Genomic DNA, 25,153 nt, shown 5'->3' on the forward strand with positions numbered 1-25,153 from the left:
TGCATCCCGCGGTTACCACTTATGCATCTGCATCGTTCTCTTCGGCTCTTGTCTTCTTAGTAGACGGTCTAAACATCAATCCCAGCGTGGCTGTGTTCCTGTCCCTCTCAGCCTTTCTTCTTCATCAGCACATCTGGACTCTCTGGCGCATCCTTTTATCTGTACTTTATAGCTATAGTGGCATCTGGACCAATCAGACGGTATAACCACCTTATGGCATCGCAGGGACGCGTTTAAATCTCCTAAACATCAGACGCGGCTTGGAAGTGTTCTTCTTTCTCCGCGCCATGCACCGTGTATCAACAGCCTCGGTTTCTCTGGCATGCAGCTCTGAACATCCTTACATCTGTCCTCAGTGACATCTGGATTCGAAGTGTTCCTCTTTCTCCATGCCGTGCATCGTGTGTCAACAGCTTTTGTTTCTATGCAGCTCTGAACATCCTTACATCTGGGCTTCGTGGCATCTGGATCAGACAGATGGTATAACCACCATCTCGCTTCGCAGGGACGTGTTCAAATCTCCTGTATCTTTCTCGTCGACCCTCGTCTTTTCTATGGCAGACTATCTAAACAGCATTCCCGGCCTCGAAGTGTTCCTCTCTCTCTTCTTGCAAATGCATATCGTGTATGAACAGCTTTGGTTTCTATGCAGCTCTGAGCATCCTTACATCTGTACCTAGTGACATCTGGACCAGACAGACGGTATAACCACCCGCTCGCTTCGCAGGACGTATTTAACTCTCCTGTATCTGTATCTGTATCTTTCTCGTCGGCTCTTGACGCCTCAGCAGTAGACTGTCTAAACATTAAACATCAGTCCCGGCTTGGCAGTGGGTTTTCCCTCTCCTTTCGCCTGTACGGTGCATCAGCAGAGCTGGATTCTCTAACTCTGGAGACTCTTAACATATTCGTAGCTGTGCTCAGTGACATCTTGACCAGTCAGCCGGTATAACCAACTTATCGCTTGGCAGGCACGCGGTGGCGACGTTTCATTACACGGAACAGCTTATCTTCGCCCTGCCCGTATAACTTCAGGAGCTACGTTATGAAGGTCAGACATCCAGGTAGACAATATCTACAGACAATCTAATCTCTACAACTGGACAACATACGGAGATTACTTCCGCACGTTTCGAGTGACATCCATCACTCTTCTTCAGTGCCAACTCCAACGATAACGGTTCTCAACTCACTGACGCGATACGTCGATGAATGTTGAACATCCAAGTCAACAATATCAAGACAATCTCTGCAACTGGATAGGATATGGAGATTAATTCTGGACGTAGCATCCTCTCTTCTTCAGCCCCAGACCCCGACGCTGTTCGGAAGATGGTTTTGAGGAAACCTGAACCGTACGGGATGATGAGGAGTTCCCTTCTGTGTTAGTCGTCTTGCAAGGCCGTGCGAGTCTTCACAAACAAGGGGAAACATGCTATCCAGGAGGTGCTTTGGGTTCGCCTTATGTGCCTGTCTTGTGAAAGGTAAGTACTATTCTTCAAATATATGTCATGTTGTGTTGTGTTTTCTCCAAGCAGATGTAGGAAGGCAAAATCGTGACATTTTTCAAACTTCCGGTTCTGCGGAGTGGTCGGCATTTTTATGGAACCTGGAGCTTGAGAAATGCGACGGGTTTGACTCTCTACTTCTGCTTGAAGATCGGTGCTTTCCGCTTTAGATGCGCTAAGAGCACCCGGAGTGTATGGCCCACTGGATGTAGACAAGACGGTCGTGAGTTCTAATCCCATCGGATTGCCGATAAGTCCCGCTTTCCACTAGACGGCGGTTGCTGATCGACCGTACAGCAACCAAAACTGGATTTGTGCGACCCTTCATTCTATAATTGGATCTCATGCCGCTGTGATGTTACATATGACGTTTTAGCAATTAGTAATCTTGATTTGCAAACTCATTCCCCAAGTCTAATCACAAGGGAGCACACAGATAAGATTAGATAAAAAGTAAAATAATGTCTACGCAATTGATCTAGCCTTAGCAATGGATAAAAGTGACTATCGTATTTGTATGTTCCTTTGGCCATGAGTTTGGAATAAAGATAGAGGTAATCAATTCAACGTATGCTTCTGTAAGCTTAGCACTGTTCTTCATTTTAATACTTTTCTCTTTTGATGCCGGCGGTGACAAAAGCTGACTCAACTTGAGTGCATCGTTATCTTGTCTATATTTGTTCATTTCTGTTTGCTTAATAAAAAAAAAAATAATGAAATAACGTAACAGAAGAAACCTGTAGTTCAAAGGCGAACAACAGACTGAGAAAGGCAAATCATGCTCACCTAATTCCTATTTAGGTCACAGTAAGGAAGACAGACGTTTCCGTTGTAAATTAAATCATGTCCCAGTAACTTGTGCGTACAAAAGGCCTTTAATAAATGACAGTACTGTAAGTGGGACGTTTTTCACGCATCATTAATTAACTGCCTGTTCGCTGGTGTGATCATCACGAGTCATCTGGGAATGCAGAAATGTTCGCGGTGGTTTTATGTTCGCGGTTTTCGCGGTGAACTCTTTACGGCGAACTTAAAACCACCGCGAAAACCCGGTCCACTGTGTGACTGTAGCGCTGCTATTGTTTCAAACGCGAACTCAAAACTATCGCGAACACTCCATTTTCTCCCTACCGTAAAATTAACCCATCGCGAACATTGAGCATTTACAGTACACAATTCTTTTCTTGGCGGGGACGTCATTTCGCTGTAGAGGGGGAGCTAGTGACGTTTTCGCGGCGTTTTAAGTTCGGGGTTGGAAAAAAGTCAGTAGCACAGGTACAAAATTAGTAGTAATATTATTGAAAGATATGTTAACGGTGTTTTGATTTCGCGATAAAGAGGTCCCCACAAAACCACCGCTTTACAAGATTAACGGTAAGACGAGAAGTCTAGTGGGAGTACCTTTGAACTCGAAGGTCTAGAGTTCGAATCCTGGGGTTAACCGTTAAGAATTGCTATTTGTTAGTCGGGCAACGCTGGCTGTCCATGTAACAACGTGTACATGCCAAACCAATGAATGAATCCTGGCTGTTCGCTGGCACATTGCCGGACACCTGTCCTTGGCAGGAACTATAATGAGCCACACTGGTAGGAGATTAATTTCCATGTTTATTAGATACAAGGCACGTCAACCTTGTTTATGGCTCCAACTACGAGCTAATGAAACTCACGGCCCACCCTGCATTAATTCAGCGTTCACTGAGCGTAGTTTTTCCTCTAGAAAGCGCAGTGTTTTTGACATATTAGGACGCTACCGAGTGGCGTATCATTGTCAAACGCTATAGTGAGCTTCGCTTGATGGAGATTAATTTCCATGTTTATTAGATACACGTCAGGCTTGTTTATTGCTTAGACTATAAGTCAATAAAACGAACGACTCGCTTCGCGTTAATTTAGCGTTCAGCAAGTGTAGTTTTTCCTCTAGAGAGCGCAGCCTGTGACATATCGGGAGGCGTGCAACTGGCTGTCTTCGTCAAGCGCTTCAGTGATCTTCGCTGGTTGGAGATGTTTTCTAGATACGAGCCACGTCAGGCTTGGTTATTGCTTAGACTACAAGTCAATAACACGAACCACTCGTTTTGCATTGATCCAACGTTCACTGAGCCTAGTTTTCCCCAAGAGAGTGCTGTGTTTTTGACATGTCGGGACGCTACCAAGAGGCGTGCAACTGGCTGCCATTGACTACGTGCTCAGGCCAGAAACTGGCCCCTTGCTTTCCAGGAGGATCCTCCAAGCAGTCCTGTCCCTTGCCCTAGCCTCTGCTTCCCGACTGTTTAAGTCCGTGTCCTTCACAATTTGGTCTTTCCATCTCTTCGATGGTCTTCCCCGGGGTCTGGGGGTAGCGAACCCCTTTCTTTCATTGTCTATAGCTAAAGCGAGCTACGTTTATTACATCCAAGTCACGTCAGGCTTGTTTATTGCTTAGACGAAGAACCAATAAAACGAACGACTCGCCTCGTGTTAATTTAACGTTCGCTGAGCGTAGTTCATCCTCTTGAGAACGTGCACCACCGATAGTCTGTAACAACCTTTCTCTGACCTTCTCTGTTGTCTGCCTCTCCGGGAGTCTTACTCAGGCTGAGTCCTGCCCTGTCTCTAATGTTTCACATAGAGTTGTGCTTAAATGATTTGTACTTTTTGTGCATCCTATAAGTGAAAAAAAAGTGCCTCATCCCATTTGTCCCTTAGTCTGCTCGACCTATGGTGCACCATCGATACTCTGTAACCACGTTTTCCGACCTTCTCGGTGATCTGCTATCTTGATAGTCTGGCTCCTTTCTCTGATCTTACTGTCCTATCTCTCTTTCTGTCTGTCTCTTCTTCTCAAGCTACGGCTAACCATATATCCACAGAATCTCGCAAATCTTGTTGAGACACAACTCCTTTTCTTCCTAGTCACGCCAGCGTTCTTTATTGCTGCAACGATGAGGCAATAAACCGTACGGCTCGCCCGGCGTTAATTTAGCGCTCAGTAAGCGTAGTTCTTCCTCTGTGGGTGCAGTGCTAATGACATGCCTGGCTACCACGTAACAAATCCGCGAAATCCCATAGACCGTGAAGAAAACTATCTGTATAAGGCACATTCCCGTTTCTATTCCCTTCGAGTCAAGTCAGGCTCGCTCCAACGGTGAGCGAATAAAATTTACCGCCCACCCGGCGTTAACTTAACGTTCGCGGAGCTCAAGAGAGCGGAGTGTTTATGGCATGTCAGCTTACGACTCAGCAAATCCGCGAAATCCCGTAGACCGTGCAGAAGATTATCTGTGCAAGACACATTCCGTTTCTATTCCCTTCGAGTCAAGTCAGCCTCGCTCCAACGATGTGCGAATAGAATTTACCGCCCACCCGGCGTTACTTTAACGTTCGCGGAGCTCAAGAAAGCGGAGTGTTTATGGCATGTCAGACTACGACTCAGCAAATCCGCGAAATCCCGTAGACCGTGCAGAAGATTATCTGTGCAAGACACATTCCGTTTCTATTCCCTTCGAGTCAAGTCAGCCTCGCTCCAACGATGTGCGAATAGAATTTACCGCTCACCTGCGTTACTTTAACGTTCGCCGAGCTCTAGAGAATGGTGTGTTAATGCCATGTCAGCTTACGACAAATCCGCGAAATCCCGTAGACCGTGCAGAAGATTATCTGTATGAGGCACATTCCCGTTTCTATTCCCTTCGAGTCAAGTCAGCCTCGCTCCAACGGTGAGCGAATAAAACTTACTGCCCACCTGGCGTTACTTTAATGTTCGCCGAGCTCAAGAGAATGGTGTGTTAATGCCATGTCAGCTTACGACAAATCCGCGAAATCCCGTAGACCGTGCAGAAGATTATCTGATCTGTGCAAGACTCATTACCATTTCTATTCCCTTCGAGTCAAGTCAGCCTCGCTCCAACGATGTGCGAATAGAATTTACCGCCCACCAGGCGATAGTTTAACGTTCGCTGGGCGTAGTGACTCCCTCCAGAGAGAGGCATATCGCATCACGACTCAACAAATCCACAAAAGTCGTGAAAACAACATATTCTTTATTACCTGTCAGATCCACAAAAGTCCACAAAATCCGCAAAATCTTGGATATTGTGAAGGAGACGAGCTTTGCAAGATGCAATTTCCGTTTGGCTTTCTTGCAAGTCACGCCAGCCTTGATTATTAACAAGGAGATGGGCTAATGAAATAGAGGTGTCGTCCAACGTTAATTCTGCTCGCTAGGCCAATTTTTCTTAACAACAGTGGAACGGTCATTACATGTCAGATGAACACTAAACAAGCCGCAAGGTGGGAGATCGTGAGCCGACTATCTGCCCAAGTCACAGTCCGTGTCTATTGGCTGCCACGATTAGCCAATAACGTTTGGTGTTAGTTACAGTTCGTGTCTATTGGCTGCCATGATTAGCCAATAACGTTTGGTGTTCGTTACAGTCCGTGTCTATTGGCTGCCACGATTAGCCAATAACGTTTGGTGTTAGTTACAGTTCGTGTCTATTGGCTGCCATGATTAGCCAACAACGTTTGGTGTTCGTTACAGTCCGTGTCTATTGGCTGCCATGATTAGCCAATAACGTTTGGTGTTCGTTACAGTCCGTGTCTATTGGCTGCCATGATTAGCCAACAACGTTTGGTGTTCGTTACAGTCCGTGTCTATTGGCTGCCATGATTAGCCAATAACGTTTGGTGTTCGTTACAGTCCGTGTCTATTGGCTGCCGTGATTAGCCAATAACGTTTGGTGTTCGTTACAGTTCGTGTCTATTGGCTGCCATGATTAGCCAATAACGTTTGGTGTTAGTTACAGTTCGTGTCTATTGGCTGCCATGATTAGCCAATAACGTTTGGTGTTAGTTACAGTTCGTGTCTATTGGCTGCCATGATTAGCCAATAACGTTTGGTGTTAGTTACAGTCCGTGTCTATTGGCTGCCATGATTAGCCAATAACGTTTGGTGTTAGTTACAGTCCGTGTCTATTGGCTGCCGTGATTAGCCAATAACGTTTGGTGTTCGTTACAGTTCGTGTCTATTGGCTGCCATGATTAGCTAATAACGTTTGGTGTTAGTTACAGGCCGTGTCTATTGGCTGCCATGATTAGCCAATAACGTTTGGTGTTGATTTAGTGTTCGCTAAGAATGTCTCATGAGAGTGGAGCGTTTATTACAAACGTTTATTGAATGGCAATGATAATCTTTACTTGAAAGCTCACGCCCGAATGCTAATCTATCTGTATCGGTATAACCTGTATAACTGCTCTTCGGTGTAACACACCAGCTTTGCAGGCACGAGGCGCGACAGCAGCTGGTTATATTACACTGAACGATGTGTTAATCGCAAAGAAACACGTATAAAACGATAAAGTAGAAAACAAGGTTTTACGAAAAATACTGAGGGTTTGACTTCTTATAATAACAGTAATAATAGTAATAACAGCCTCATTGGCAAATAAATATAACAAAATCAGTATCAACCAAAGATAACAAAATATTGAAATTAAACAGAACTTATGTTGACAAATTAATATGAAAAGTCCATATCAACAGAATCATGAGAACATAAGTAACAAATATAACTAATAGTGACTGATCAGTGGCGAATACAAATGGCAAAAAAACAATATCAACCAAAGATAACAGTTATTACATTTGATTAAAACAAATTAATTATCAACAAATTCTAGATTGTTGTGGATCCTCTTTCATTAGAGCGTAATGATTACCTGCAAGTTATAGACTGAAGTAATCTGTGAAATATTGTATATCATCTATAGGATTATATAGCCAAATTACATTTCAGCTTCTATTCCCTTCGAGTCCAGTCAACCATGCTCCAAAGATGAGGCAATAAAACATACGGCTCACCCGGCGTTAATTCAGCGCGCACTAAGCGCAGTTTTTCCTCTGGAGAGCGCAGTTTTATCACATATCAGATTACCACTTAACAAGTCCGCAAAATCTCGTAGATAGTACCATATGTCGTCAATGCCGCTGTTTTTGTCAGTGGAACTGGAAGGGAAAGAATTCAAAGTAGTATGGACAAGGGGTGAAGTGTGCCCTCTCGGATTACCTTGTTAAAGTGTTTTAATGAGAACGTATTTTTTGGCGTTAGGAAGGGCATCCAGCCGTAAAAACTCTTGCTACAAAAAAGACTTGCACTTGATGAAGAGTCCACGGGCTACCCCATCCATGTGCAAGCACGTCCAACCCCCATATGACGGGGAATAAAAAACGTAAAATTGGATAGAGAGAGAGAGAGAGAGTGTGTTGGACATATTTCTAATTCTTTGATGACAAAGCTATCTATTCTTCAGTCTCGCACGCCTGCATCCCCCAAAAAATGTCACAATCAGACTCAGACTCATAACATTGTCTCCATCAACTCACCCAGAAGTAAATTAAAACTTCCCGTCTGGAATCTGCGACTACTCACGGCTCGCTTCATCGGACATTACTTCCGCATTCCTGGGAATTAATGACGTCACAAGGGCAAGCTCACATCATTAGTGTAACGTTCATTTACCGGAGTAAAAGTAATTAACCAATGTTCCGTACAAGATCATTAACCTTCAATCATCAGGAAGTCATCATTTCGAATTCCAGATCCGTTTCAGGACGAAGACAGTCAAGTGAACTCTCAATGGACTTGAACAGCAAATTTAAGTACATAATGACATGTGACAATTCTGCATGGTATACATTGGGAAATATATCAATCAAAGCTAGATTTTGGAAGCTCCTCCAACGATTGTAAAATCTCATTGTCATCCCATACTACTACACCATTTTGTATGAGATAGATTGATTAGCCTAATAGAATGTTATCTATGTACCAGTAAATGCCATACTTTGTACCTTGTACAATTGTTGTGCAATAAAATTATCATCACTAATAAGTAATAATTCTTTTACATGAATGAATGAGGCCGTGTTGAGAATGTCTAAGCACGTGCGTAAATGAAGTGTTCTCATCTAACATCTACTAACATACATGTAATTCCACCAGGGCACATATATGTAATTCCGCCACCCTTAAAAGATACGTCCGAACAGGTCTCCAACCCAACGTCCCCAGTATAACGCACTCCTGTGTGTCTAAAATGTGCATATCTGAGTGTGCTGAACCAAATATCCCTCGAACCCGCTGTTTTTCAAAGTGATGAATATATGTAACCCTGCGGATTTATTTTAATGGAGTTTAACGTTTTAAGGTCACCTGTCAGGTAAATGTTATTATTAATACTTTGTTATTCCCTAAACAAAATGTACCTTAGCTATCAAGTTGACCCCGTGGATATATTCAAAGCCGGGGTATTGAATTTCCCGACCTTTTAATGCGTCACATTTCAGGCTTCAAGTGTCGTCACGAATGCTGGTCATATGTCACGTCATAAAAATCTGCTTAAACAATTTCTGATAAATGGTGTCTAGAATTGGAGATAAACTTACATAAAACAATTAGCTTAAACTCCTGTTGATTAATCAGTACAATTATTTCTGGTGCTCGATCTTAATTTGAATGTAGGATCATGACAAATTTGGCATCATTGTAAACGGTAAGAAATGAACTTACCAAAGATCCATAATACTATACAATGGATTAATGAAGAATGGAGAACTGATTAATCAAATTCTTAGGTTTGCAAACTTTTTGTGCCGTAGCAATAGTTCACATCAGGAATATCTACTTATCTTGACGAATGGTTATTTCTGTAATGATATCCTTGGATAAACAGTTGGTGTGTAGGGATACAAAAACTATCATATATAATGGCTTTCTCAGCGGCTGTATGCGGGTATCGTGGATATTCATCATACAGAGTGGAGAATGACAAGAAGACCACAGTGATGTATTGTGATTACTGTGAAAAATTGCGTTAAAGTTCGGCTTTCCAGAACCCCGCTATAGTTAAGTCTAACTGATTGCCACAGGCGTCTATTTTCCAGCCCTCTTCGTGATGTTTCACTCATATTAATGATACCTTGTGGAGAAAGGGCTGTGTATGTTTTGTGGAATCCAGAAAAATAACCATAAATCCAGATCTACCCAGAGCGTGTCATTTATGGTTGTTTCTGGCATGTGTTTATCCTATAGGTTCATTTCACAGAGTGGGAAACTGAGCTAGAATAAATCATTCTCTTGTCTGCGGGGTACTTCACGTACCTTAATGGCATCTTGTGAAGACGGGGCTGTGTATGCTTGGGATTGTTCGAAAAGATATAACCATACAGGACTGGTGTTTCTCTGTGTATGTTTCTGGCGCGTTTGCATGTGTTTATCCCATAGCTTCATCTACGGACTGGGGAAACAAGATTATCCGGTTGTCGTCGTGATGGTTCAATCACCTTCACGGTATTCTGTGTCAAGAAAGATGACCATGAATATATTTAGTATGTGTAATTTATTTGTTGTGATATGATGTCATTTAACGGACAGGTTAAATGAAACAGAATGTGCAACACCCCACTGTGTTGAACTCTAAATAAGAAGTCATGTGGGCTGCCTTGAAGTTCGTGATTTCTTCATCATTAAGGATAGCTTACAGAGATTAGAAGGTGTTTTGGCGTTTTTTCAAATATACACATACAATATACCATGATTATGAATTTATTTGTATTTGGTCTAATTACTATCAGTGTTGTAATAAATGGCCATAAGGATTTATACGTGCGTGTTTTGGTGTGACGTTGAACCCGAAATAAACTAAGTGAACTTGTCGACATTCAGTTTATCATATCAATATTTCTAGTCATTTTTATTGCGCGTAGCCTCGATCTTGTTTTTCTTAATTCTTTTTATTTTACAATCTTGACTTTTGTTTCGTTTCAGAGTCATTGTTGCTTTCACGTTGTGGTGCATGTGTACTAAACAATGTAGAATAGATACATTTTTCAAGCAAAGAAAGAAAGATCGGAACGTTAACGCCTACACACCTCTTTCCATGCAAGCCCTTTGTAAATGCCTGAAAATGTCAAACGTAAACAAAGCAAATGGCTGGTGGCATTCAAGAAAGAACTTCAGAAGTCTAATCTATTAACCTACACTTGACATTTCCCATTTCACTTCACTTGGATACAGGAACCTTTGGTAGAATGTCAAAGTTGATGGGATGCAGTGAAGCTACATATGCGGCTGTGACTTAGGAGTTCCTAGTGGTAGATGGCAGTAATTTTTCTGCTGGCAGAAAATAGGATCAACTATAACTTTGCTGTGTGTTTTTGTGATACCATTTATGTGTGGTTAAGGATTCTTTGTAAGCACTCCATGTTCATCAATCCATTAGCAATTTGATAGATAAATGTTATCTGTATATTTGTTATTTTTGGTCCGACCATTACCTCATTCCTTATGACGTCAGTGAAAAGCAGTCGTTGTTTGAGCTTCTCATGAAAGAACTAATTAGTTTCAAACATACTAACAAACATAACTTGACCAACAGTGAGAAGCTAAGAACTGAAGCAGAATATCCTCCTTAACGCTGCAGTTATGTTTGGTGACAAGATGATCCTGTCCACAGTGCACATTTTTCTACTGCTAACAAGATCACCCTGTCCATAACCACTTCCAAAAAATAAACAAAGGTTCAAGCAAACAGAAAGAACTGACCAACAATAAGAAACTAAGGACTGAAGCAAACTTCCCCCCTTATTGTTCCAGTTGTGTTCGGTGACTTCGAGGCGCGGAAACTAAAGAACCACCTCCTGTTGAACTATGACCCGGGCCTCCGTCCTGTCACTGACGTCACGCACCAGACCACCGTGGAGGTCGGCATCGACTTCCGCCAGGTCATCGAAATAGTAAGTGCATTGTGGGTAGAATTAGACATGGTTGGCATCGACTTCCGCCAGGTCATCAAAACAGTAAGTGCATTGTGGGTAGGATTAGATATGTTTGGCTTCCACTTCCGCCAGGTCATCGAAAAAGATAAGTTCATTGTGGGTAGAATTAAACATGATCGGTATCGACTTCCTCCAGGAAGTAAGCTGCACTGTGGGTAAAATTGATCAACTTCCGCCAAGTCATCGAAAGTTGAGGCAACAATTGCATCCCACTATGACATCGCTAGATCACATCCATTTTCAAAATAGTTTTATCACTTCTTCCTTTGGGCCCAATCCTCAACCTGTGTAGCAAAAATCATGCAAATCCACACAAAGCGTCTACTGTTACACTGTTCACCACAACGCTGACAGGCACCAGCGCTACGGTGAAATATAACCTCCTTCACGGAAGTACTTAGTAAATAGACAAAAGCTCGCCGGTTTCCCCTCCCATATCTAACACTGCGGGCCGCAGCTGCGGTTCTAACGCACCAAAGGCGTGATGAAGGTTCCGATCCAGCAGCTAAACCGTGAAACCCAACTCCATTTCACCATTAATGGGCTCCTATCATAGAAAGATATTCAGGTCTGTTACCAAATAAAAAGACACAGCGATGTAGAATTAAGTAGTCTCCTAACTCATACCAACAAAACATTAACCCAGACGAGCGAAACCCAATGTAGTAAATTCGTCCTCTGAAAGATGTGACCCCCCCTTTCTCTCTCTCTCTCTTTCTCTCTCTCTCTCATTCTCTCCCTCTCTCTCTCTCTTATTCTCTCCCTCTCTCTCTCTCTCTTCCTCTCTCTCCCTCTCTCCCTCTCCCCCTCTCTCTCTCTCTCTCACCCTCTCTCTCCCTCTCTCTCCCTCTCTCCCTCTCTCCCTCTCCCCTCTCTCTCTCTCTCTCTCTCTCTCTCTCTCTCTCTCTCTCTCTCTCTCTCTCTCTCTCTCTCTCTCTCTCTCTCTCCCTCCCTCTCGCTCCCTCTCTCTCTCTCTGCCTCTCCCTCCTTCTCTCCCTCTCTGTGTGTCTCCCTCTCTCCCTCTCTCAAAAACTCAATCTCTCTCTCAATCTCTCTCAATCTCTCTTTGCCTCTCTTCAGCGGGCCACCACAGCCTGCCTCTTTTCTGCCCATCTCCTGCTTCTTTGATGCGATCAGACAAACAAAAGTCAGGAGTGATATCTGTAGGATCACACGGCTGCCCATGGATGTCGTACATACCACATTCGTTTCATAAAAGGAATATCTTTATAATCATAAACTCACCACCCTGTATAATATCGCAATCGGGCCTTCCCAGCTGCGCTCGTGTGATAGGAAACAAACCACCATCTGTGCTTTGACAGCGTCATTAGCGCTAAAGAAAGAGGACAGTTGTAGCATGAATGAAGCTGCTGTGGTAATACGGACTAATCTGTCGATGCAATTCAATGCGATAAAGGTGTCTTTCTTATAATAAAATTGAGCCAGTCTATTTGAGCCTCGGATCTACCATCTTTACCTCGATAGGAATGTGATGTTGTTGTGTTTACAGAAAAGAGTCGTTGAGAACATAAATCATTGGACTTAGTGATCTAATTCTGTAATTCAGAGAGATACTGGCTTGCACTCTTTGACAGCGATATAAGTTCCAGAGAAAGGAGACGCTTGGAACATGAATCAAGCTGTTGGGATAATACGGAACAATCTTTCGATGCAATGTAATGTAAAGAATGTCTTTATTATGATAAAATCGTTTGTAACACCAAGCCCAGTAGGGGTCTGATATGAGTACTTCTAAGTCTATTTGGATCGACCAGCTTCACTTCAAGCTGCTGCGACAATAGATATACGGAACGATCTTTCGATGCAATTTAATGTAAAGAATGTCTTTATTATGATAAAGTCACTCGTAGCACTAACCCATGCAATGGTCTAATATGAGCTTACTTGGATCTACAAAATTCACGTTGATGGGATAGTGATTTTAGTTGCACTGAAAAGTCATTGAAAGCATAAATCACGTCGCTAACTAAACTTGTATGACTTGATATCTTAATACTCTTTTGCAATTCAAAGAGGATCCGAAAATCCTTCGCTTTTAATAAAGAGAGCTGATATGTGCAGTGTGATACTCGTTGCAAATCTGTGTTCTTTATTCATAGGCTGATAGCTTTACTGAATTTGAAGAAAGCAATCATTGAAGACATAAATCACATCGCTAGACTCACTTGATGCAAAAATTCTGCAATTGAAATAGAAAACCATAGACTTGACAGTTAAGAGAAATGATTTATACTCTGATGTGTGTACAAATCCTTGTACTCTGCCTATACACCGATAGCTTTATTGATTTTTGAAGAAAGCAGTCATTGAAAACATGAATCAGATCGTTATCTAGAATACTATCCCGTACTGCAGTTCAAAGAAAAGCAGAAAATGTCAGACTTTCTAACTAAGAGAACTAATCTATACTCAAACAAAATGTACGGATCTGATTCCTCTGCCTGTGTGTTGATAGCTTTATTGAATTTGATGAAAACAGTCATTGCCAACATAAATCACTGATATAAGTTCATATACTTAAATAACTCTTCTGCAATTCAAAGACGACCAAAAATCTCCAACTTTTGATGAACAGAACCGATGTGGCAATCTGTGTATGCGTTGATAGCTTTATTGAATTTGATGAAAACTTTCATTGCAAACGTAAATCACATCATTAGACTTGTATAACTTGACACCTTAATACCTTCTGCAATTCAAAGAGGAGCGGAAAATCCTGGGCGTTCAATCAAGAGATTTACTGAGTTGTACCTTGATACCGTGTTCTCTACGTTGATTACTTTATTTCCTACAGCAGTCGACAAAGACGCAGATTTAGTTACTGAAATGCACAAGAACTTCATATCCAGATACCCTGAAGAAATGCAAAGGCAGGAAAAATGCTCAACTTCCTACAAAGAGGACCTCTTCACCCTTTAATAGCCACTTACGGGAGGAACTCCTGGATCACGTGTAATGATGCCAAAAGGCCATGTAAATAACTGAGCCAGCCTTACTGGTGGATGGGATCTTTCCTTACTGCCGTATTGCGATGTAGTGCACTAGCGCAGGTTCAGTAGGCTTTCCTTATTGCCGTATTGTGATGTAGTGCACTAGCGCAGGTTCAGTAGGCTTTCCTTACTGCCGTATTGTGATGTAGTGCACTAGCGCAGGTTCAGTAGGCTTTCCTTATTGCCGTATTGTGATGCAGTGCACTAGTGCAGGTTCAGTAGGCTTTCCTTACTGCCGTATTGTGATGTAGTGCACTAGTGCAGGTTCAGTAGGCTTTCCTTACTGCCGTATTGCGATGTAGTGCACTAGCGCAGCTTCAGTCTGCCCCCGTCTGTGGATAACAGAATTCTGATACTTTGCGGATTTCCGTGCAGATATCAGAGAATTGGGAGAAAGACACCGCATGAATCAATCTTAGCTATGCTTGTTTGTTTGTGTGTTTGTGTGTGTTTCTTTCTTTCTTTCTTTCTTTAAGATCTCCATTAGTGTCACATAAAGAAGCACTATTCTTCATGGACTCCACTTACATAATAAATAAAATGAAATGTAAGAAATTCCTTAGGAGCAATCGATTTTTAGACACTTCATACATCGGAATTGAATAGAAGTAAAATTCGAGTTGCAGGAGAGTCCTTCGACTGGACTCTTGGATCTACAGAGTCGGTAAGCCACCGATTTTTTGCTGAAATCAGTGTTTCTTTGTGAACACACTATGAACTTGGTTCATTAAACAGGATTCCCGAGAATCAGCCAAACGGACCCCCAAAACGCGGCGTCATGGCCGATATGTCCGAACCTGACCTTCAGTAGAGGTCAACTCACGACCTGTTGTTTGGAGGATTACCAGATGTTTTGCGCGTTCATCCGGGAACTTCAGCTGAGCGGATTCACTGTTAGATGTGTGATCCGTGGCTAAGGGTCGGATTTAGGGGCAATTTTCGCCCGTCGTTTCAAATGTCAACTTCAATCGTGAAGGTCAACGAAGATGGCGGCTCGGTATCGAGTGTCCCGACTGATAAGGTCGTTTGTGTGTGACGTAAACACGTAATAATATAACGTAGCTCCTGGCAGAAGAGAAAAACACACGGACAAGCGTTATCTTGTGAACTACATACTAGTAGGTAGCGTGCGTAGTCCAGTGGTTAGCAATCTTGCCTTTCGAACTGGAAGCCCGGGTTTGATCCCGGCTGTGTCGCTCACCCGACATGCACGCTACCGGAAAGGGTCGCAGTCCTTAGGACGGGACGTTAAGCCGTGGTCCACTGTTCATTGTACTTGTCGAAAAGAACTAGGGGAATTTCCCCGGTACAATGAACCTATAAATACTGTACATAGCGTCTGTCTTCTCTGTCACGACCAGTGGAAGATTAGCTCATCTGTACATTGAGTTCATTTGAGCTAAACTGGTTTGAGATCACTTTCCTTTCCTTCTTTCCGTTTCAGGACGAGAAGAACCAGATTATGACGTCAGTGGTTTGGCTCAGACAGGTAAGATTCTTCGTAGACTCTGCCACAACTCTTGGAGTCTTTTAGCCCCTTCTCCAGGCCTATTTTTACAGGCTCGACAAATATTAAAATTGTATTGTTTTCATTGGCACCAATGGGCGCTGCCATGTTGGGATCTGACGCCATGCAGGCGCCATCTTGTCTGTATTTGCCGCTACAGTGTAAATGATGAAATCTAATCCCTTCAAGTTGATTTACCGTTTTGCGGCCTTTTGCAGTATTTGGTGTGATTGCTGACTTTCTCCTTTACCTTCCTTGTTTTACGGCACATAAGAGTGATGTGTGATTTAGGTGGGTTTGTGCTTTAACACCGTCGCCCTCTTGTTTCCCTCCCATGTTTTACGGTACATAAGAGAAGATGAGGCTCATGTGTGATACAGGCGGGTTTGTGCTTTAACACAGTCGCCCTCTTGTTTCCCGCCATGTCTCTCCAGTACTGGTACGACGAGGCTCTAGTGTGGAACTCCACAGACTTCTGGGGCATTTCTTACGTCAACATCCCGTCAAACGAGGTCTGGTTGCCGGACACTGTCCTGTACAACTCGTGAGTATCAGGTTACCGCCCTGTACAACTCGTGAGTATCAGGTTACCGTCCCGTACAACTCGTGAGTATCAGGTTACCGTCCCGTACAACTCGTGAGTATCGGGTTACCGTCCTGTACAACTCGTGAGTATCAGGTTACCGTCCTGTACAACTCGTATCAGGTTACCGGAAGTAGTACTGTGATATAGCTTTAGGTGTCCAATACACACTCAACATCCCCTCATACCCAGAGCGTAGCTGTTTATCATCATATCATATTTACTCCATTACTACAAGTATCATAAGCTCCTGTTTGTAAATGCAAGCTGCGTAATGTGACTCATTTACACGATGGCTAGGCTCCATTTATCAGAGAACGGGCTGTGTTGGTCCATTATCCGTCTTTTCAGAACTTACAGACTTGATAAAACGGACTTCTGTCAAGACGGGAAGGTTTGAAGAAAAAGAAAGTGCCCAATAACGACTTCCACTTAGGTACCATTCCATGTTGGATATCTATGTACATGTACTCTCAATCCTACATGGATTTATAAATGTGCCCCTCTGATATCATAAACAACATCTCAGGCGTATCTAGTGTCACTAATGCAGTAACCGTTACACAGTCGGCGTCCTCCTGATCGAAAACACTTCCGATTTACGCTCTTTCCCTGAAGCGTCTTGCTGACTCGGGTCATTGGATTAGGATTCGGTGCGTCGGCGAAACCACTTAGCTTCGCATGACGTCAGCATAACGTCCTTAATGTGTTTACAATACCATAAAGTTACGTCACAACCACAAAATGGTTGAATTGATTCCCTTAAAACATCAGGTCTCATGATTCATACTTTTTCTTGTTCGGCAATACTTTACATTCTGCTGCTGAGATGGCGCAATCGGTGCTGCTGAAGTCAGCAAACGGTCTGAAGAATAATAACACACCTCTTACTCAACGGTCATGTTCTGTGTCTAGCAGTTATGCACAAGTCGGGACGTCATGGAGATGTCTGCCTACCTTCAAATGGCTTTTATTCTGTACCGAGCGTTAAGAGAACATGTTTGCAGGTTGATGCAATTATCACGTAGCGAAGTAGAGATGTTTGTTCTGATGGCGGGTCTGACAGCTTTAAAGAATGCTTATACGCCTCTCACCCAATGTTGATGGAATTTATCTAGTAGTTATGCATGAATCCAGGCATCGTTGGCATTTTTCACCAACTTTAGATGGTTTTTATTCTGCACTTAACGTTCACAGAAGCAGTTGTCAAGTTGATGCAATTATAGCATTGCGTGAAATAGAGAGGTTTGTGTAAGTGACGGGTCTGACAGTTCTTAAATTTTTTTTTTCAACCTTTATTTAACCTTGAAAGTATGCAAAACATACACTCATTCGGCCGAAGCCGTTTTTCAAGAGTTCAAGGGAAGAGGTCTGGGTTCCTTTCAACGTACCATCGGAAAATAGAACATAAATTGTTATACAAAAATAATGACACGCTTCTAACCTCTCGCGCTTTCAGGCAATGTTTCGAAAGAATCGGAACATCTTTCAGATTTCGTCATACCTTGAAATGTTTTTTTGTACTGAACGCTAAGAGGAGCGCTCGGCAGGTTGATGATATGAAATTATCTCATAGCGAGAAGTGGAGAAGATCGTCAAAGTTTCAGGTTTGACAGTTATACATGAGTTGGAACGGCAATAACAACTTATCTACCTACCGTCTAATGGGTTTTATCCTATGCTGAACATGAAGAAAGCATCGCAGTCAGCAGTTTGATGCGATTACCCTACACGAAGTATATGTGTATAATGGAGAAGGGTTCTCTCATGTTCGCAATGTTGCGTTTTGCCTGAGATGTGGCAGTTCGGGGCTACTGAGGGCGGCAAACGTGCTAAGGAACAATTACACACCTCTTACTATACCTTCAGGTAATGTGGTGAGCGGATAAGTACAAAACGTATCTTTCTAGCCTCTAATCGTTTTATTCTGTAGTGAATATCAAGACACGAAGCTGTAAAGTTGATGAAACTGTTGAGAGAAGTGGAGAGTTTCCTTTACGTGCTGTTTCTGACAGTTATGCATGAGTCGGGGCGGCAATAACACATCTACCTACCGTCTAATTGGCTTTATTCCGCCTTGAACATGGAGAAAGCATCGCAGGCAGCAGTGAAGAAGGCGACAGTGAAGTGGTCGTTGAAAATTTCATCCTTTGTGTTGGAAGAAAGTTTATCATTGTACTACGATTACTACCAACACAGATGAGCTTCCATGGTCACATATTTCTAGCTTTTAATGGTTTTATTCTGTACTGGTTTTAAGGACGTGGGTGGCTTTCAGGTTGATGAAACTGTTGCGAGAAGTGGAGAGTTCCCTTTCCGTGCTGAGTCTGACAGTTATGCATGCGTCAAGGCGGCGGTAACACATCTACCTACCGTCTAATGGGCTTTATTCCGCGCTGAACACCGGGAAAGCATCGCAGACAGCAGTTTTATGCAATTACTATACGCGAAGTAATAGAGAATGGATCTCCAAAGTGCCGTACGGCAGCAGTTATATCCCATCCCCCGCCGTTACCGGGTCCGGAAAGATGGGGAGAGAATCAGAAGTGGAGACTTTTGATGCATGTTTATTTCCCAGCAGAATTAGGTACTTCTTCCCAAGCCCACTAAGCTGTGGGAATTCTTTTAACTTTCTGACATATGGGAGATATATGATGGGCTATGTTTTACATTTCATATGTGTGCCTCTGGAGAAATTGTAAAGAGCATATGATCAGGGGCACAGATGCCTGAGGCTTTAAAGATCACAAAGTTTATACTTTCTTCCAATGCCAGGGAGCTCCAGAAATGAATCTTACTTTCTGAGGTATTGGAGATGATGAAAGACCTTGTTTTAGAATTCATATTTGTGCGTCTGGAGGTAAGGTAAGGAGCATAACATCAGGGCCACAGATGTTTGAAGCGTTGGTGAAGATCACAGAATTTATACTTTCTTTCAAAACCAGTGAGCTTCAGGTGTAAGTGTAACTTTCTGAAGTATCAGAGATATACGATGAAGGGCTATGTTTTATGACTTATATCTGTGCGTCTGGAGAAACGGTACGGAACATAAGGGGCACAGATGCTTGAAGCGTTGATGAAGATCACAATATTTATACTTTCTTCCAAAACCACGGAAATTCAGATATTAGTCTAAATTTCTGAAGTATCAAAGATGATCAAATGCTATGTTTAGGATTTCATATTGGTGCAGCAGTAACCCTATCAGGGGTACATATGCCTGATGAAGATCGCGAAATTTATCCTTTCTTCGAAAGCTGCAAAACTTCAGAAGCTGATCTAACTTGCTGAAGTATTGGAGATGATGAAAGGCTAACTTTTAGACTTCATATTGCTGCGGCTGCAGAAAGTGTAATGAGCATATCAGGGGAACAGATGCCTTAGGTATCCTTTCTTCCGAATTATCTGAGACATTGGACATGATCAAAGCCTGCTATTAAAATTCAACTTCACATTTGTTCGCTAAGTAGAAATCATTGAGAGTAACTAGCTGCTGACGATCCCATTTCTAAGGGGCTCGGCGGATTGAAAGAAGAAGTTACTATCGACCGGTTTTGGCTTCACATGCCTGTTGCAGTAATGGGATCACAAAATCAACAATTTCGTCTGAAACTCCAAACCCTCAGAATATGATCTAAGTATCTGAGACATTGGAAATGATCAAATGATATTCTTGAAATTCAAGTTCATATTTGTTCGCTAACTATAACTGCTAACGATCCCAGTTCTGAAGGACTTAGTAGAATGAAAGAAGAAAGTATCGAGCAGTTTCAAGGCTCAGATGCCTGGGTTTTTCTTAAACTGCAATTGGCTGCGACACTTCCAAAGAGTATCTGAGGCATTGGGGTCAAAGGCTGTTGTTGAAATTCAAGTTCAAATTTGTTCGCAAAGTAGAAATCATTGACAGTAACTAACTAATAACGAACCTATTTCTAAGGGAATGGGCAGATAGAGAGGAGGAGAAAATATCGACCGGTTTCAGATGCCTGCAGCAGTACTGAAGATCACAAAACCAACCATTTCGTCTGAAACTGCAAACTTCGGAAGCTGATCTCAGTATCTGGGACATTGGAAATGATCAAAGGCTGTTTTTCAAAGTCAAGTTCACATTTGTTCGCCAAGTAGAAATCTTTCAAAGTAACTAACTGCTAATGGTCCCATTTCTATGGGGCTGAGCTGAATGAGCGAGGAAAGTATCGCCAACTTTTAGTTGTCAGATGCCTGAAGCAGTACTGCTGAAGATCACAAAATAGATATTCTTTCAAAACCGCTGAACTTGAAGTTGAGGTCTAAGTATCTGATAGCAGTTACATTGGAGAAGATCAAAGGCTGTTGTTAAGATTCAAGCTCGCGAAGCAGAAATCATTGAAAGTATGTAACAGCTAACCATCTCATTTTATGGGCCTGGGAAGAAGAATCGACCTGTTTTAGTTGTAAGATGCCAGAAGCAATACTGAAGAAAATTCTTTCTTCCCAAACCGCGGAGCTTCGGAAGCTTGTCTGAGTATCTGAGACATAGAGATGGTCATTCCCACAGTCACTGGGCCGAGGAAAAATAAGTAAAGCAAGTTAACTAAGGTTCGTCGGACGTACCTGCAGTCCTAGACTTGGAAAATGCGTTTTACAATACATACTTGAAGTAACCATACAATTTATACAATTCATACATAGATATAAATAAGCCTAAAAAATTTTAAAAGGCAGAGACATTTTAGTTCTACAGGGTAATACAGATTTGATTCCGGACGCAGGGAGGTTGCCAATGTGCCGCAGTCCAGTAAAGTACCTTATTTACCATTTTAACCACGGACATGAACCTGAGTAGTCATGCCGTATTAGGTATGAAGCAGCTCAAGTAGTCCAAATCGATACATGTGTTCCTGACAAGGGTCATGGGTCATGGCGATGACGTATGAGAAGGTCAGGGGTCAAATGGTGCTCAGCGAATTTTCAGTCTGTCTGCCGTGACCTTTGTGTTGACAATACGTCATCAGTGACCGCTGACATCTGTTCTCATCATTCAGGGCAGTTTCTGACGCTGTGGGTAAAAGTGGTTAACCAGAGGGCTTTGTGCGTTGGTGTCGTAGATCGCATATGTCCTATTGCCACCGTGTATAGAGTTTGTTTATGGGATGTGTCTGGCTGTTATGTTCTTGTTTGTCCGTTGCTATTTGAATACACTAGTTGCAGAAAGTGGGAGGGTCCATGGTGTCACCTGATGTCAGACTTGCGGAAGTGACAAGAAGCTAAACGATGTTACAAATGCCGTTTACCAGACATGACAGACATTTCAGGTCTGTATGCACGTGTGACGTCAGTAGCGGGTGGTGGAAGTCAATCTCGGCCCCCGTTCCGGTTAACAGTTGAACATTTCCTGGCAGCTTTAAGCCCCAGCAGTGTAAAAACTTGATACCATCCTCACGTGTTTTCCGTTATTCTCCTCACGTCCGGACCGATGGGATCAACTCGGGATCTCCAGAGAAATAAACTTCCTGCCGATGTTGATGCCGTAGAATGCCAAAATCAATTCCAAAAGCAAAGAGGAAGATATGAAAGAACACAAATGAAGAATCTATTGTTCGCGCTGCCTCCGTCTCCTAACACATCACTGACGTCACGGGCCACTCCAGAGACTCGTTCTCTCCATGTTCTGTATTCTGGTGTACTAAACAGCTAAAGTGCCATCAGACTGCTAAGCTCGGAAAACTATTTTCTGCGACGATGAGGGTCTGAAGAAGACGAAAGTACTAGTGCTGTCTAACTCGATAACTAATACTCAAAATGCATGCAGTTGTAACGTTAGTAATCGGTCAAAGGTTATAGGAAGTCGATATCGCCCCCGTCCCCACCCTCGGTAGAAACTTGATACTAAAGTGACGTCACGTGCCACTCTCGAGACTCGTTCTCTCCTATGTCGTGTTGTGTATTCTGGTGGAGTCGACGTCGAAAGTGCCCGTCTGACTGCAAAGCTAATGTCTTCCAAGACGATAAGGCATAACAAGAAGAAAGTGCTCGATAACCATTCCAACTGTCTGACCCGATTACTAGTACTCAGTATGCAATGCCATGCACTTGTGACGTCAGTAATCGGTCAAAGGTTATTGGAAGTCGATAACCCCCCGCCCCCGGTAGAAACTTGATACTACAGTGACGTCACATGCCACTTCAGTGACTTTGTTTACACACATGCAGTGGGGTCGAACGGTAACCCAGCCTACGCCGTATCTTAGAGAATAACGCCTACGACTGCCAATACCCTGTTCTGTATTCTGTTGGAGTGTGCAGCTAAAGTGCCATTCAGACTGCTAAGCGATGGAATCTGTCTCCCGCGCCGATAGGGGCCTAACAAGAAGAAAGTGCTCCCTCCATAACGATTCAAAACTTTGATCCATTCCACTTGCGTAACATTCCATATTGCTGCGTCACCAATACTTAACTTTGTTTTGAATTGTGCTCTTAAATTGTCACGTCATGGATTCTGTTTGTTTTTTCTTATTTCTTTCTTTCTTCACTTGAGGAAACTATCAAAACTGCCTCATGACGAATGTCGTCATCAATTCGGATGCCTGCGTCACGTTCATTCAAATATCATGTCAATTGAAGCTTGGCCTCACAAACTGCCTCGTCATCATGCATTATTCTTTCATCAGGGTGCGGAACGAGCATAATCAGCTTATGACGAATGTCGTCATCAATTTGGAGGCCTACATCACGAAGATTGTACTCACAAACTGCCTCGTCATCAATTCATACGTTCTTTCTTTCTTTCTTCCACAGAGTTGGGAACGACCATAACCAGCTGATGACTAATGTCGTCATCAACTCTGCGGGTTACGTCACGTGGATGGCGCCGCGCGTGTTCAGGTCCTCCTGTAACATCGACATCTACTACTTCCCCTTCGACGACCAGGTAAGTGGCTCTGGAACTAGAAGTCGTGAGTTCGAATCCTGGCTGTGTCGCTCAGCCGACATGCATCTACCAGTAAGGCTTACAGTCCTTGGGGCGGGACGTTAAGCCGTGGTCCAACAAATACAAATAAACCTATAAATACAGTACATGGCGTCTGTCCTCACTGTCACGACCAGTGGAAGAAGAATAGCTCTTCAGTGAGCTAAATTGGATCGAGTCATTTTCACTTCCCTTTCACCCTGACCCAACTTTAACTGTCAAAACCACTATCACTTTCTTTCCCCAGAAGTGTCTGCTTGAGTTCGGCTCCTGGACCTATGGCGGATATGACGTCAACACGACCACTGAGTCAGTTCCGCCGTCTCTGACGTATTTCGTGCATAATGACGAGTGGGTGCTGCTGGATATCGGTGACAAACAGGAGGACATCTACTACGTGTGCTGCCCGGAGCCGTACCCGCTGGTCACCTTCACCATCTACGTCAGGAGGAGGTATGCTTTGTTTGTTTGTTTGTTTGTTTGTGGCGTAACACACCAGGTTTGCATTGAAGACTATAAGCTGCATATCCGGACAGATGTAATTTATCTACTGACCCACATTTACAGTCCTATTCAAGAGACGTCCCTAACTGAAGCTACGTACTACATACGGACCCCGGATTCGAACCCAAGACCTCTGTACTACCTGTCTCCGGGCTAAAAACGCTGACATAATGCCCTTTCGATGCCACTTGAATTTGTAGAATTGTTCATACAATGGTAACATTTAACTTAAGACATTTCATGTACACAATACTATTCTAAAAAGGTCCTGTTATTGTCAGCTCTCAGAAACTTCATCCATCTTTGTCAATTCCTGATTTTACTGCGCATTGTATTTGATTTTAATCAAATACAATGCGAAGTGTTAAATACTTAAAAATATTTAACACTTCGAGAAACCAAAAAACTCATCTTGAACGTTGCGTTCCTCCCGTGAGGTCGATGTACTACCTGATCTTCCTGGTGAGTCCGTGTCTGCTGTTCTCCATCATGACCATCCTGGGGTTCTACTTGCCGCCCGAGGCCGGGGAGAGGGTCGGACTGGGCATCACCGTGCTGCTCGCCTTCACGGTCTTCCTGCTCATGGTGTCTGAGCTAATGCCGCCCACGTCATCAGCTGTGCCTCTCATAGGTAAGTCTCAGTATCATCATCCCACGTCATCATATTACGTCATCACTCTACGTCACCACCGTGCTGCTGGCCTTCACGGTCTTCCTGCTGATGGTGTCTGAGCTCATGCCGCCGACGTCATCAGCTGTGCCGCTCATAGGTAAGTCTCAGTACCATCATCCTACATCATCACACTACGTCATCACCGTGCTGCTGGCCTTCACGGTCTTCCTGCTCATGGTGTCTGAGCTCATGCCGCCCACGTCATCAGCGGTGCCTCTCATAGGTAAGTCTCAGTATCATCATCCTACATCATCACACTACGTCATCACCCTACGTCACCACCGTGCTGCTGGCCTTCACAGTCTTCCTGCTGATGGTGTCTGAGCTCATGCCGCCCACGTCATCAGCTGTGCCTCTCATAGGTAAGTCTCAGTATCATCATCCCACGTCATCATATTACGTCATCACTCTACGTCATCACCGTGCTGCTGGCCTTCACGGTCTTCCTGCTGATGGTGTCTGAGCTCATGCCGCCCACGTCATCAGCTGTGCCTCTCATAGGTAAGTCTCAGTATCATCATCCTACATCATCACACTACGTCATCACACTACGTCATCACCGTGCTGCTGGCCTTCACGGTCTTCCTGCTGATGGTGT

General features: G+C 43.3%; 1 protein-coding gene across 1 annotated transcript; it reads left to right on the top strand.

Moving 5' to 3' along the window:
• The first annotated feature begins 556 nt into the window (after nt 1-556).
• Nucleotides 557-24,614, top strand: LOC136445831 (neuronal acetylcholine receptor subunit alpha-7-like). Its single transcript, XM_066443975.1, has 7 exons — nt 557-1,484; nt 11,144-11,283; nt 15,784-15,828; nt 16,281-16,390; nt 23,207-23,339; nt 23,626-23,831; nt 24,320-24,614. Exons 1-7 carry the CDS (start codon nt 1,433-1,435, stop codon nt 24,612-24,614), a joined length of 981 nt encoding a protein of 326 aa, XP_066300072.1. The 5' UTR covers nt 557-1,432.
• Nucleotides 24,615-25,153: the final 539 nt, after the last annotated feature.

The sequence above is a fragment of the Branchiostoma lanceolatum genome, chromosome 12, assembly GCF_035083965.1.
Source record: "Branchiostoma lanceolatum isolate klBraLanc5 chromosome 12, klBraLanc5.hap2, whole genome shotgun sequence".
Taxonomy (NCBI): Eukaryota; Metazoa; Chordata; class Leptocardii; order Amphioxiformes; family Branchiostomatidae; genus Branchiostoma; species Branchiostoma lanceolatum.

Bases quoted from the DNA above. Each gene is read 5' to 3' on its own strand.
- LOC136445831 (XM_066443975.1), top strand. From the start codon at position 1,433: ATGCTATCCAGGAGGTGCTTTGGGTTCGCCTTATGTGCCTGTCTTGTG. The intron at 11,284-15,783 runs GTAAGTGCATTG...TTTCCGTTTCAG, and splicing joins TCCGCCAGGTCATCGAAATA to GACGAGAAGAACCAGATTAT. The intron at 15,829-16,280 runs GTAAGATTCTTC...ATGTCTCTCCAG, and splicing joins CAGTGGTTTGGCTCAGACAG to TACTGGTACGACGAGGCTCT.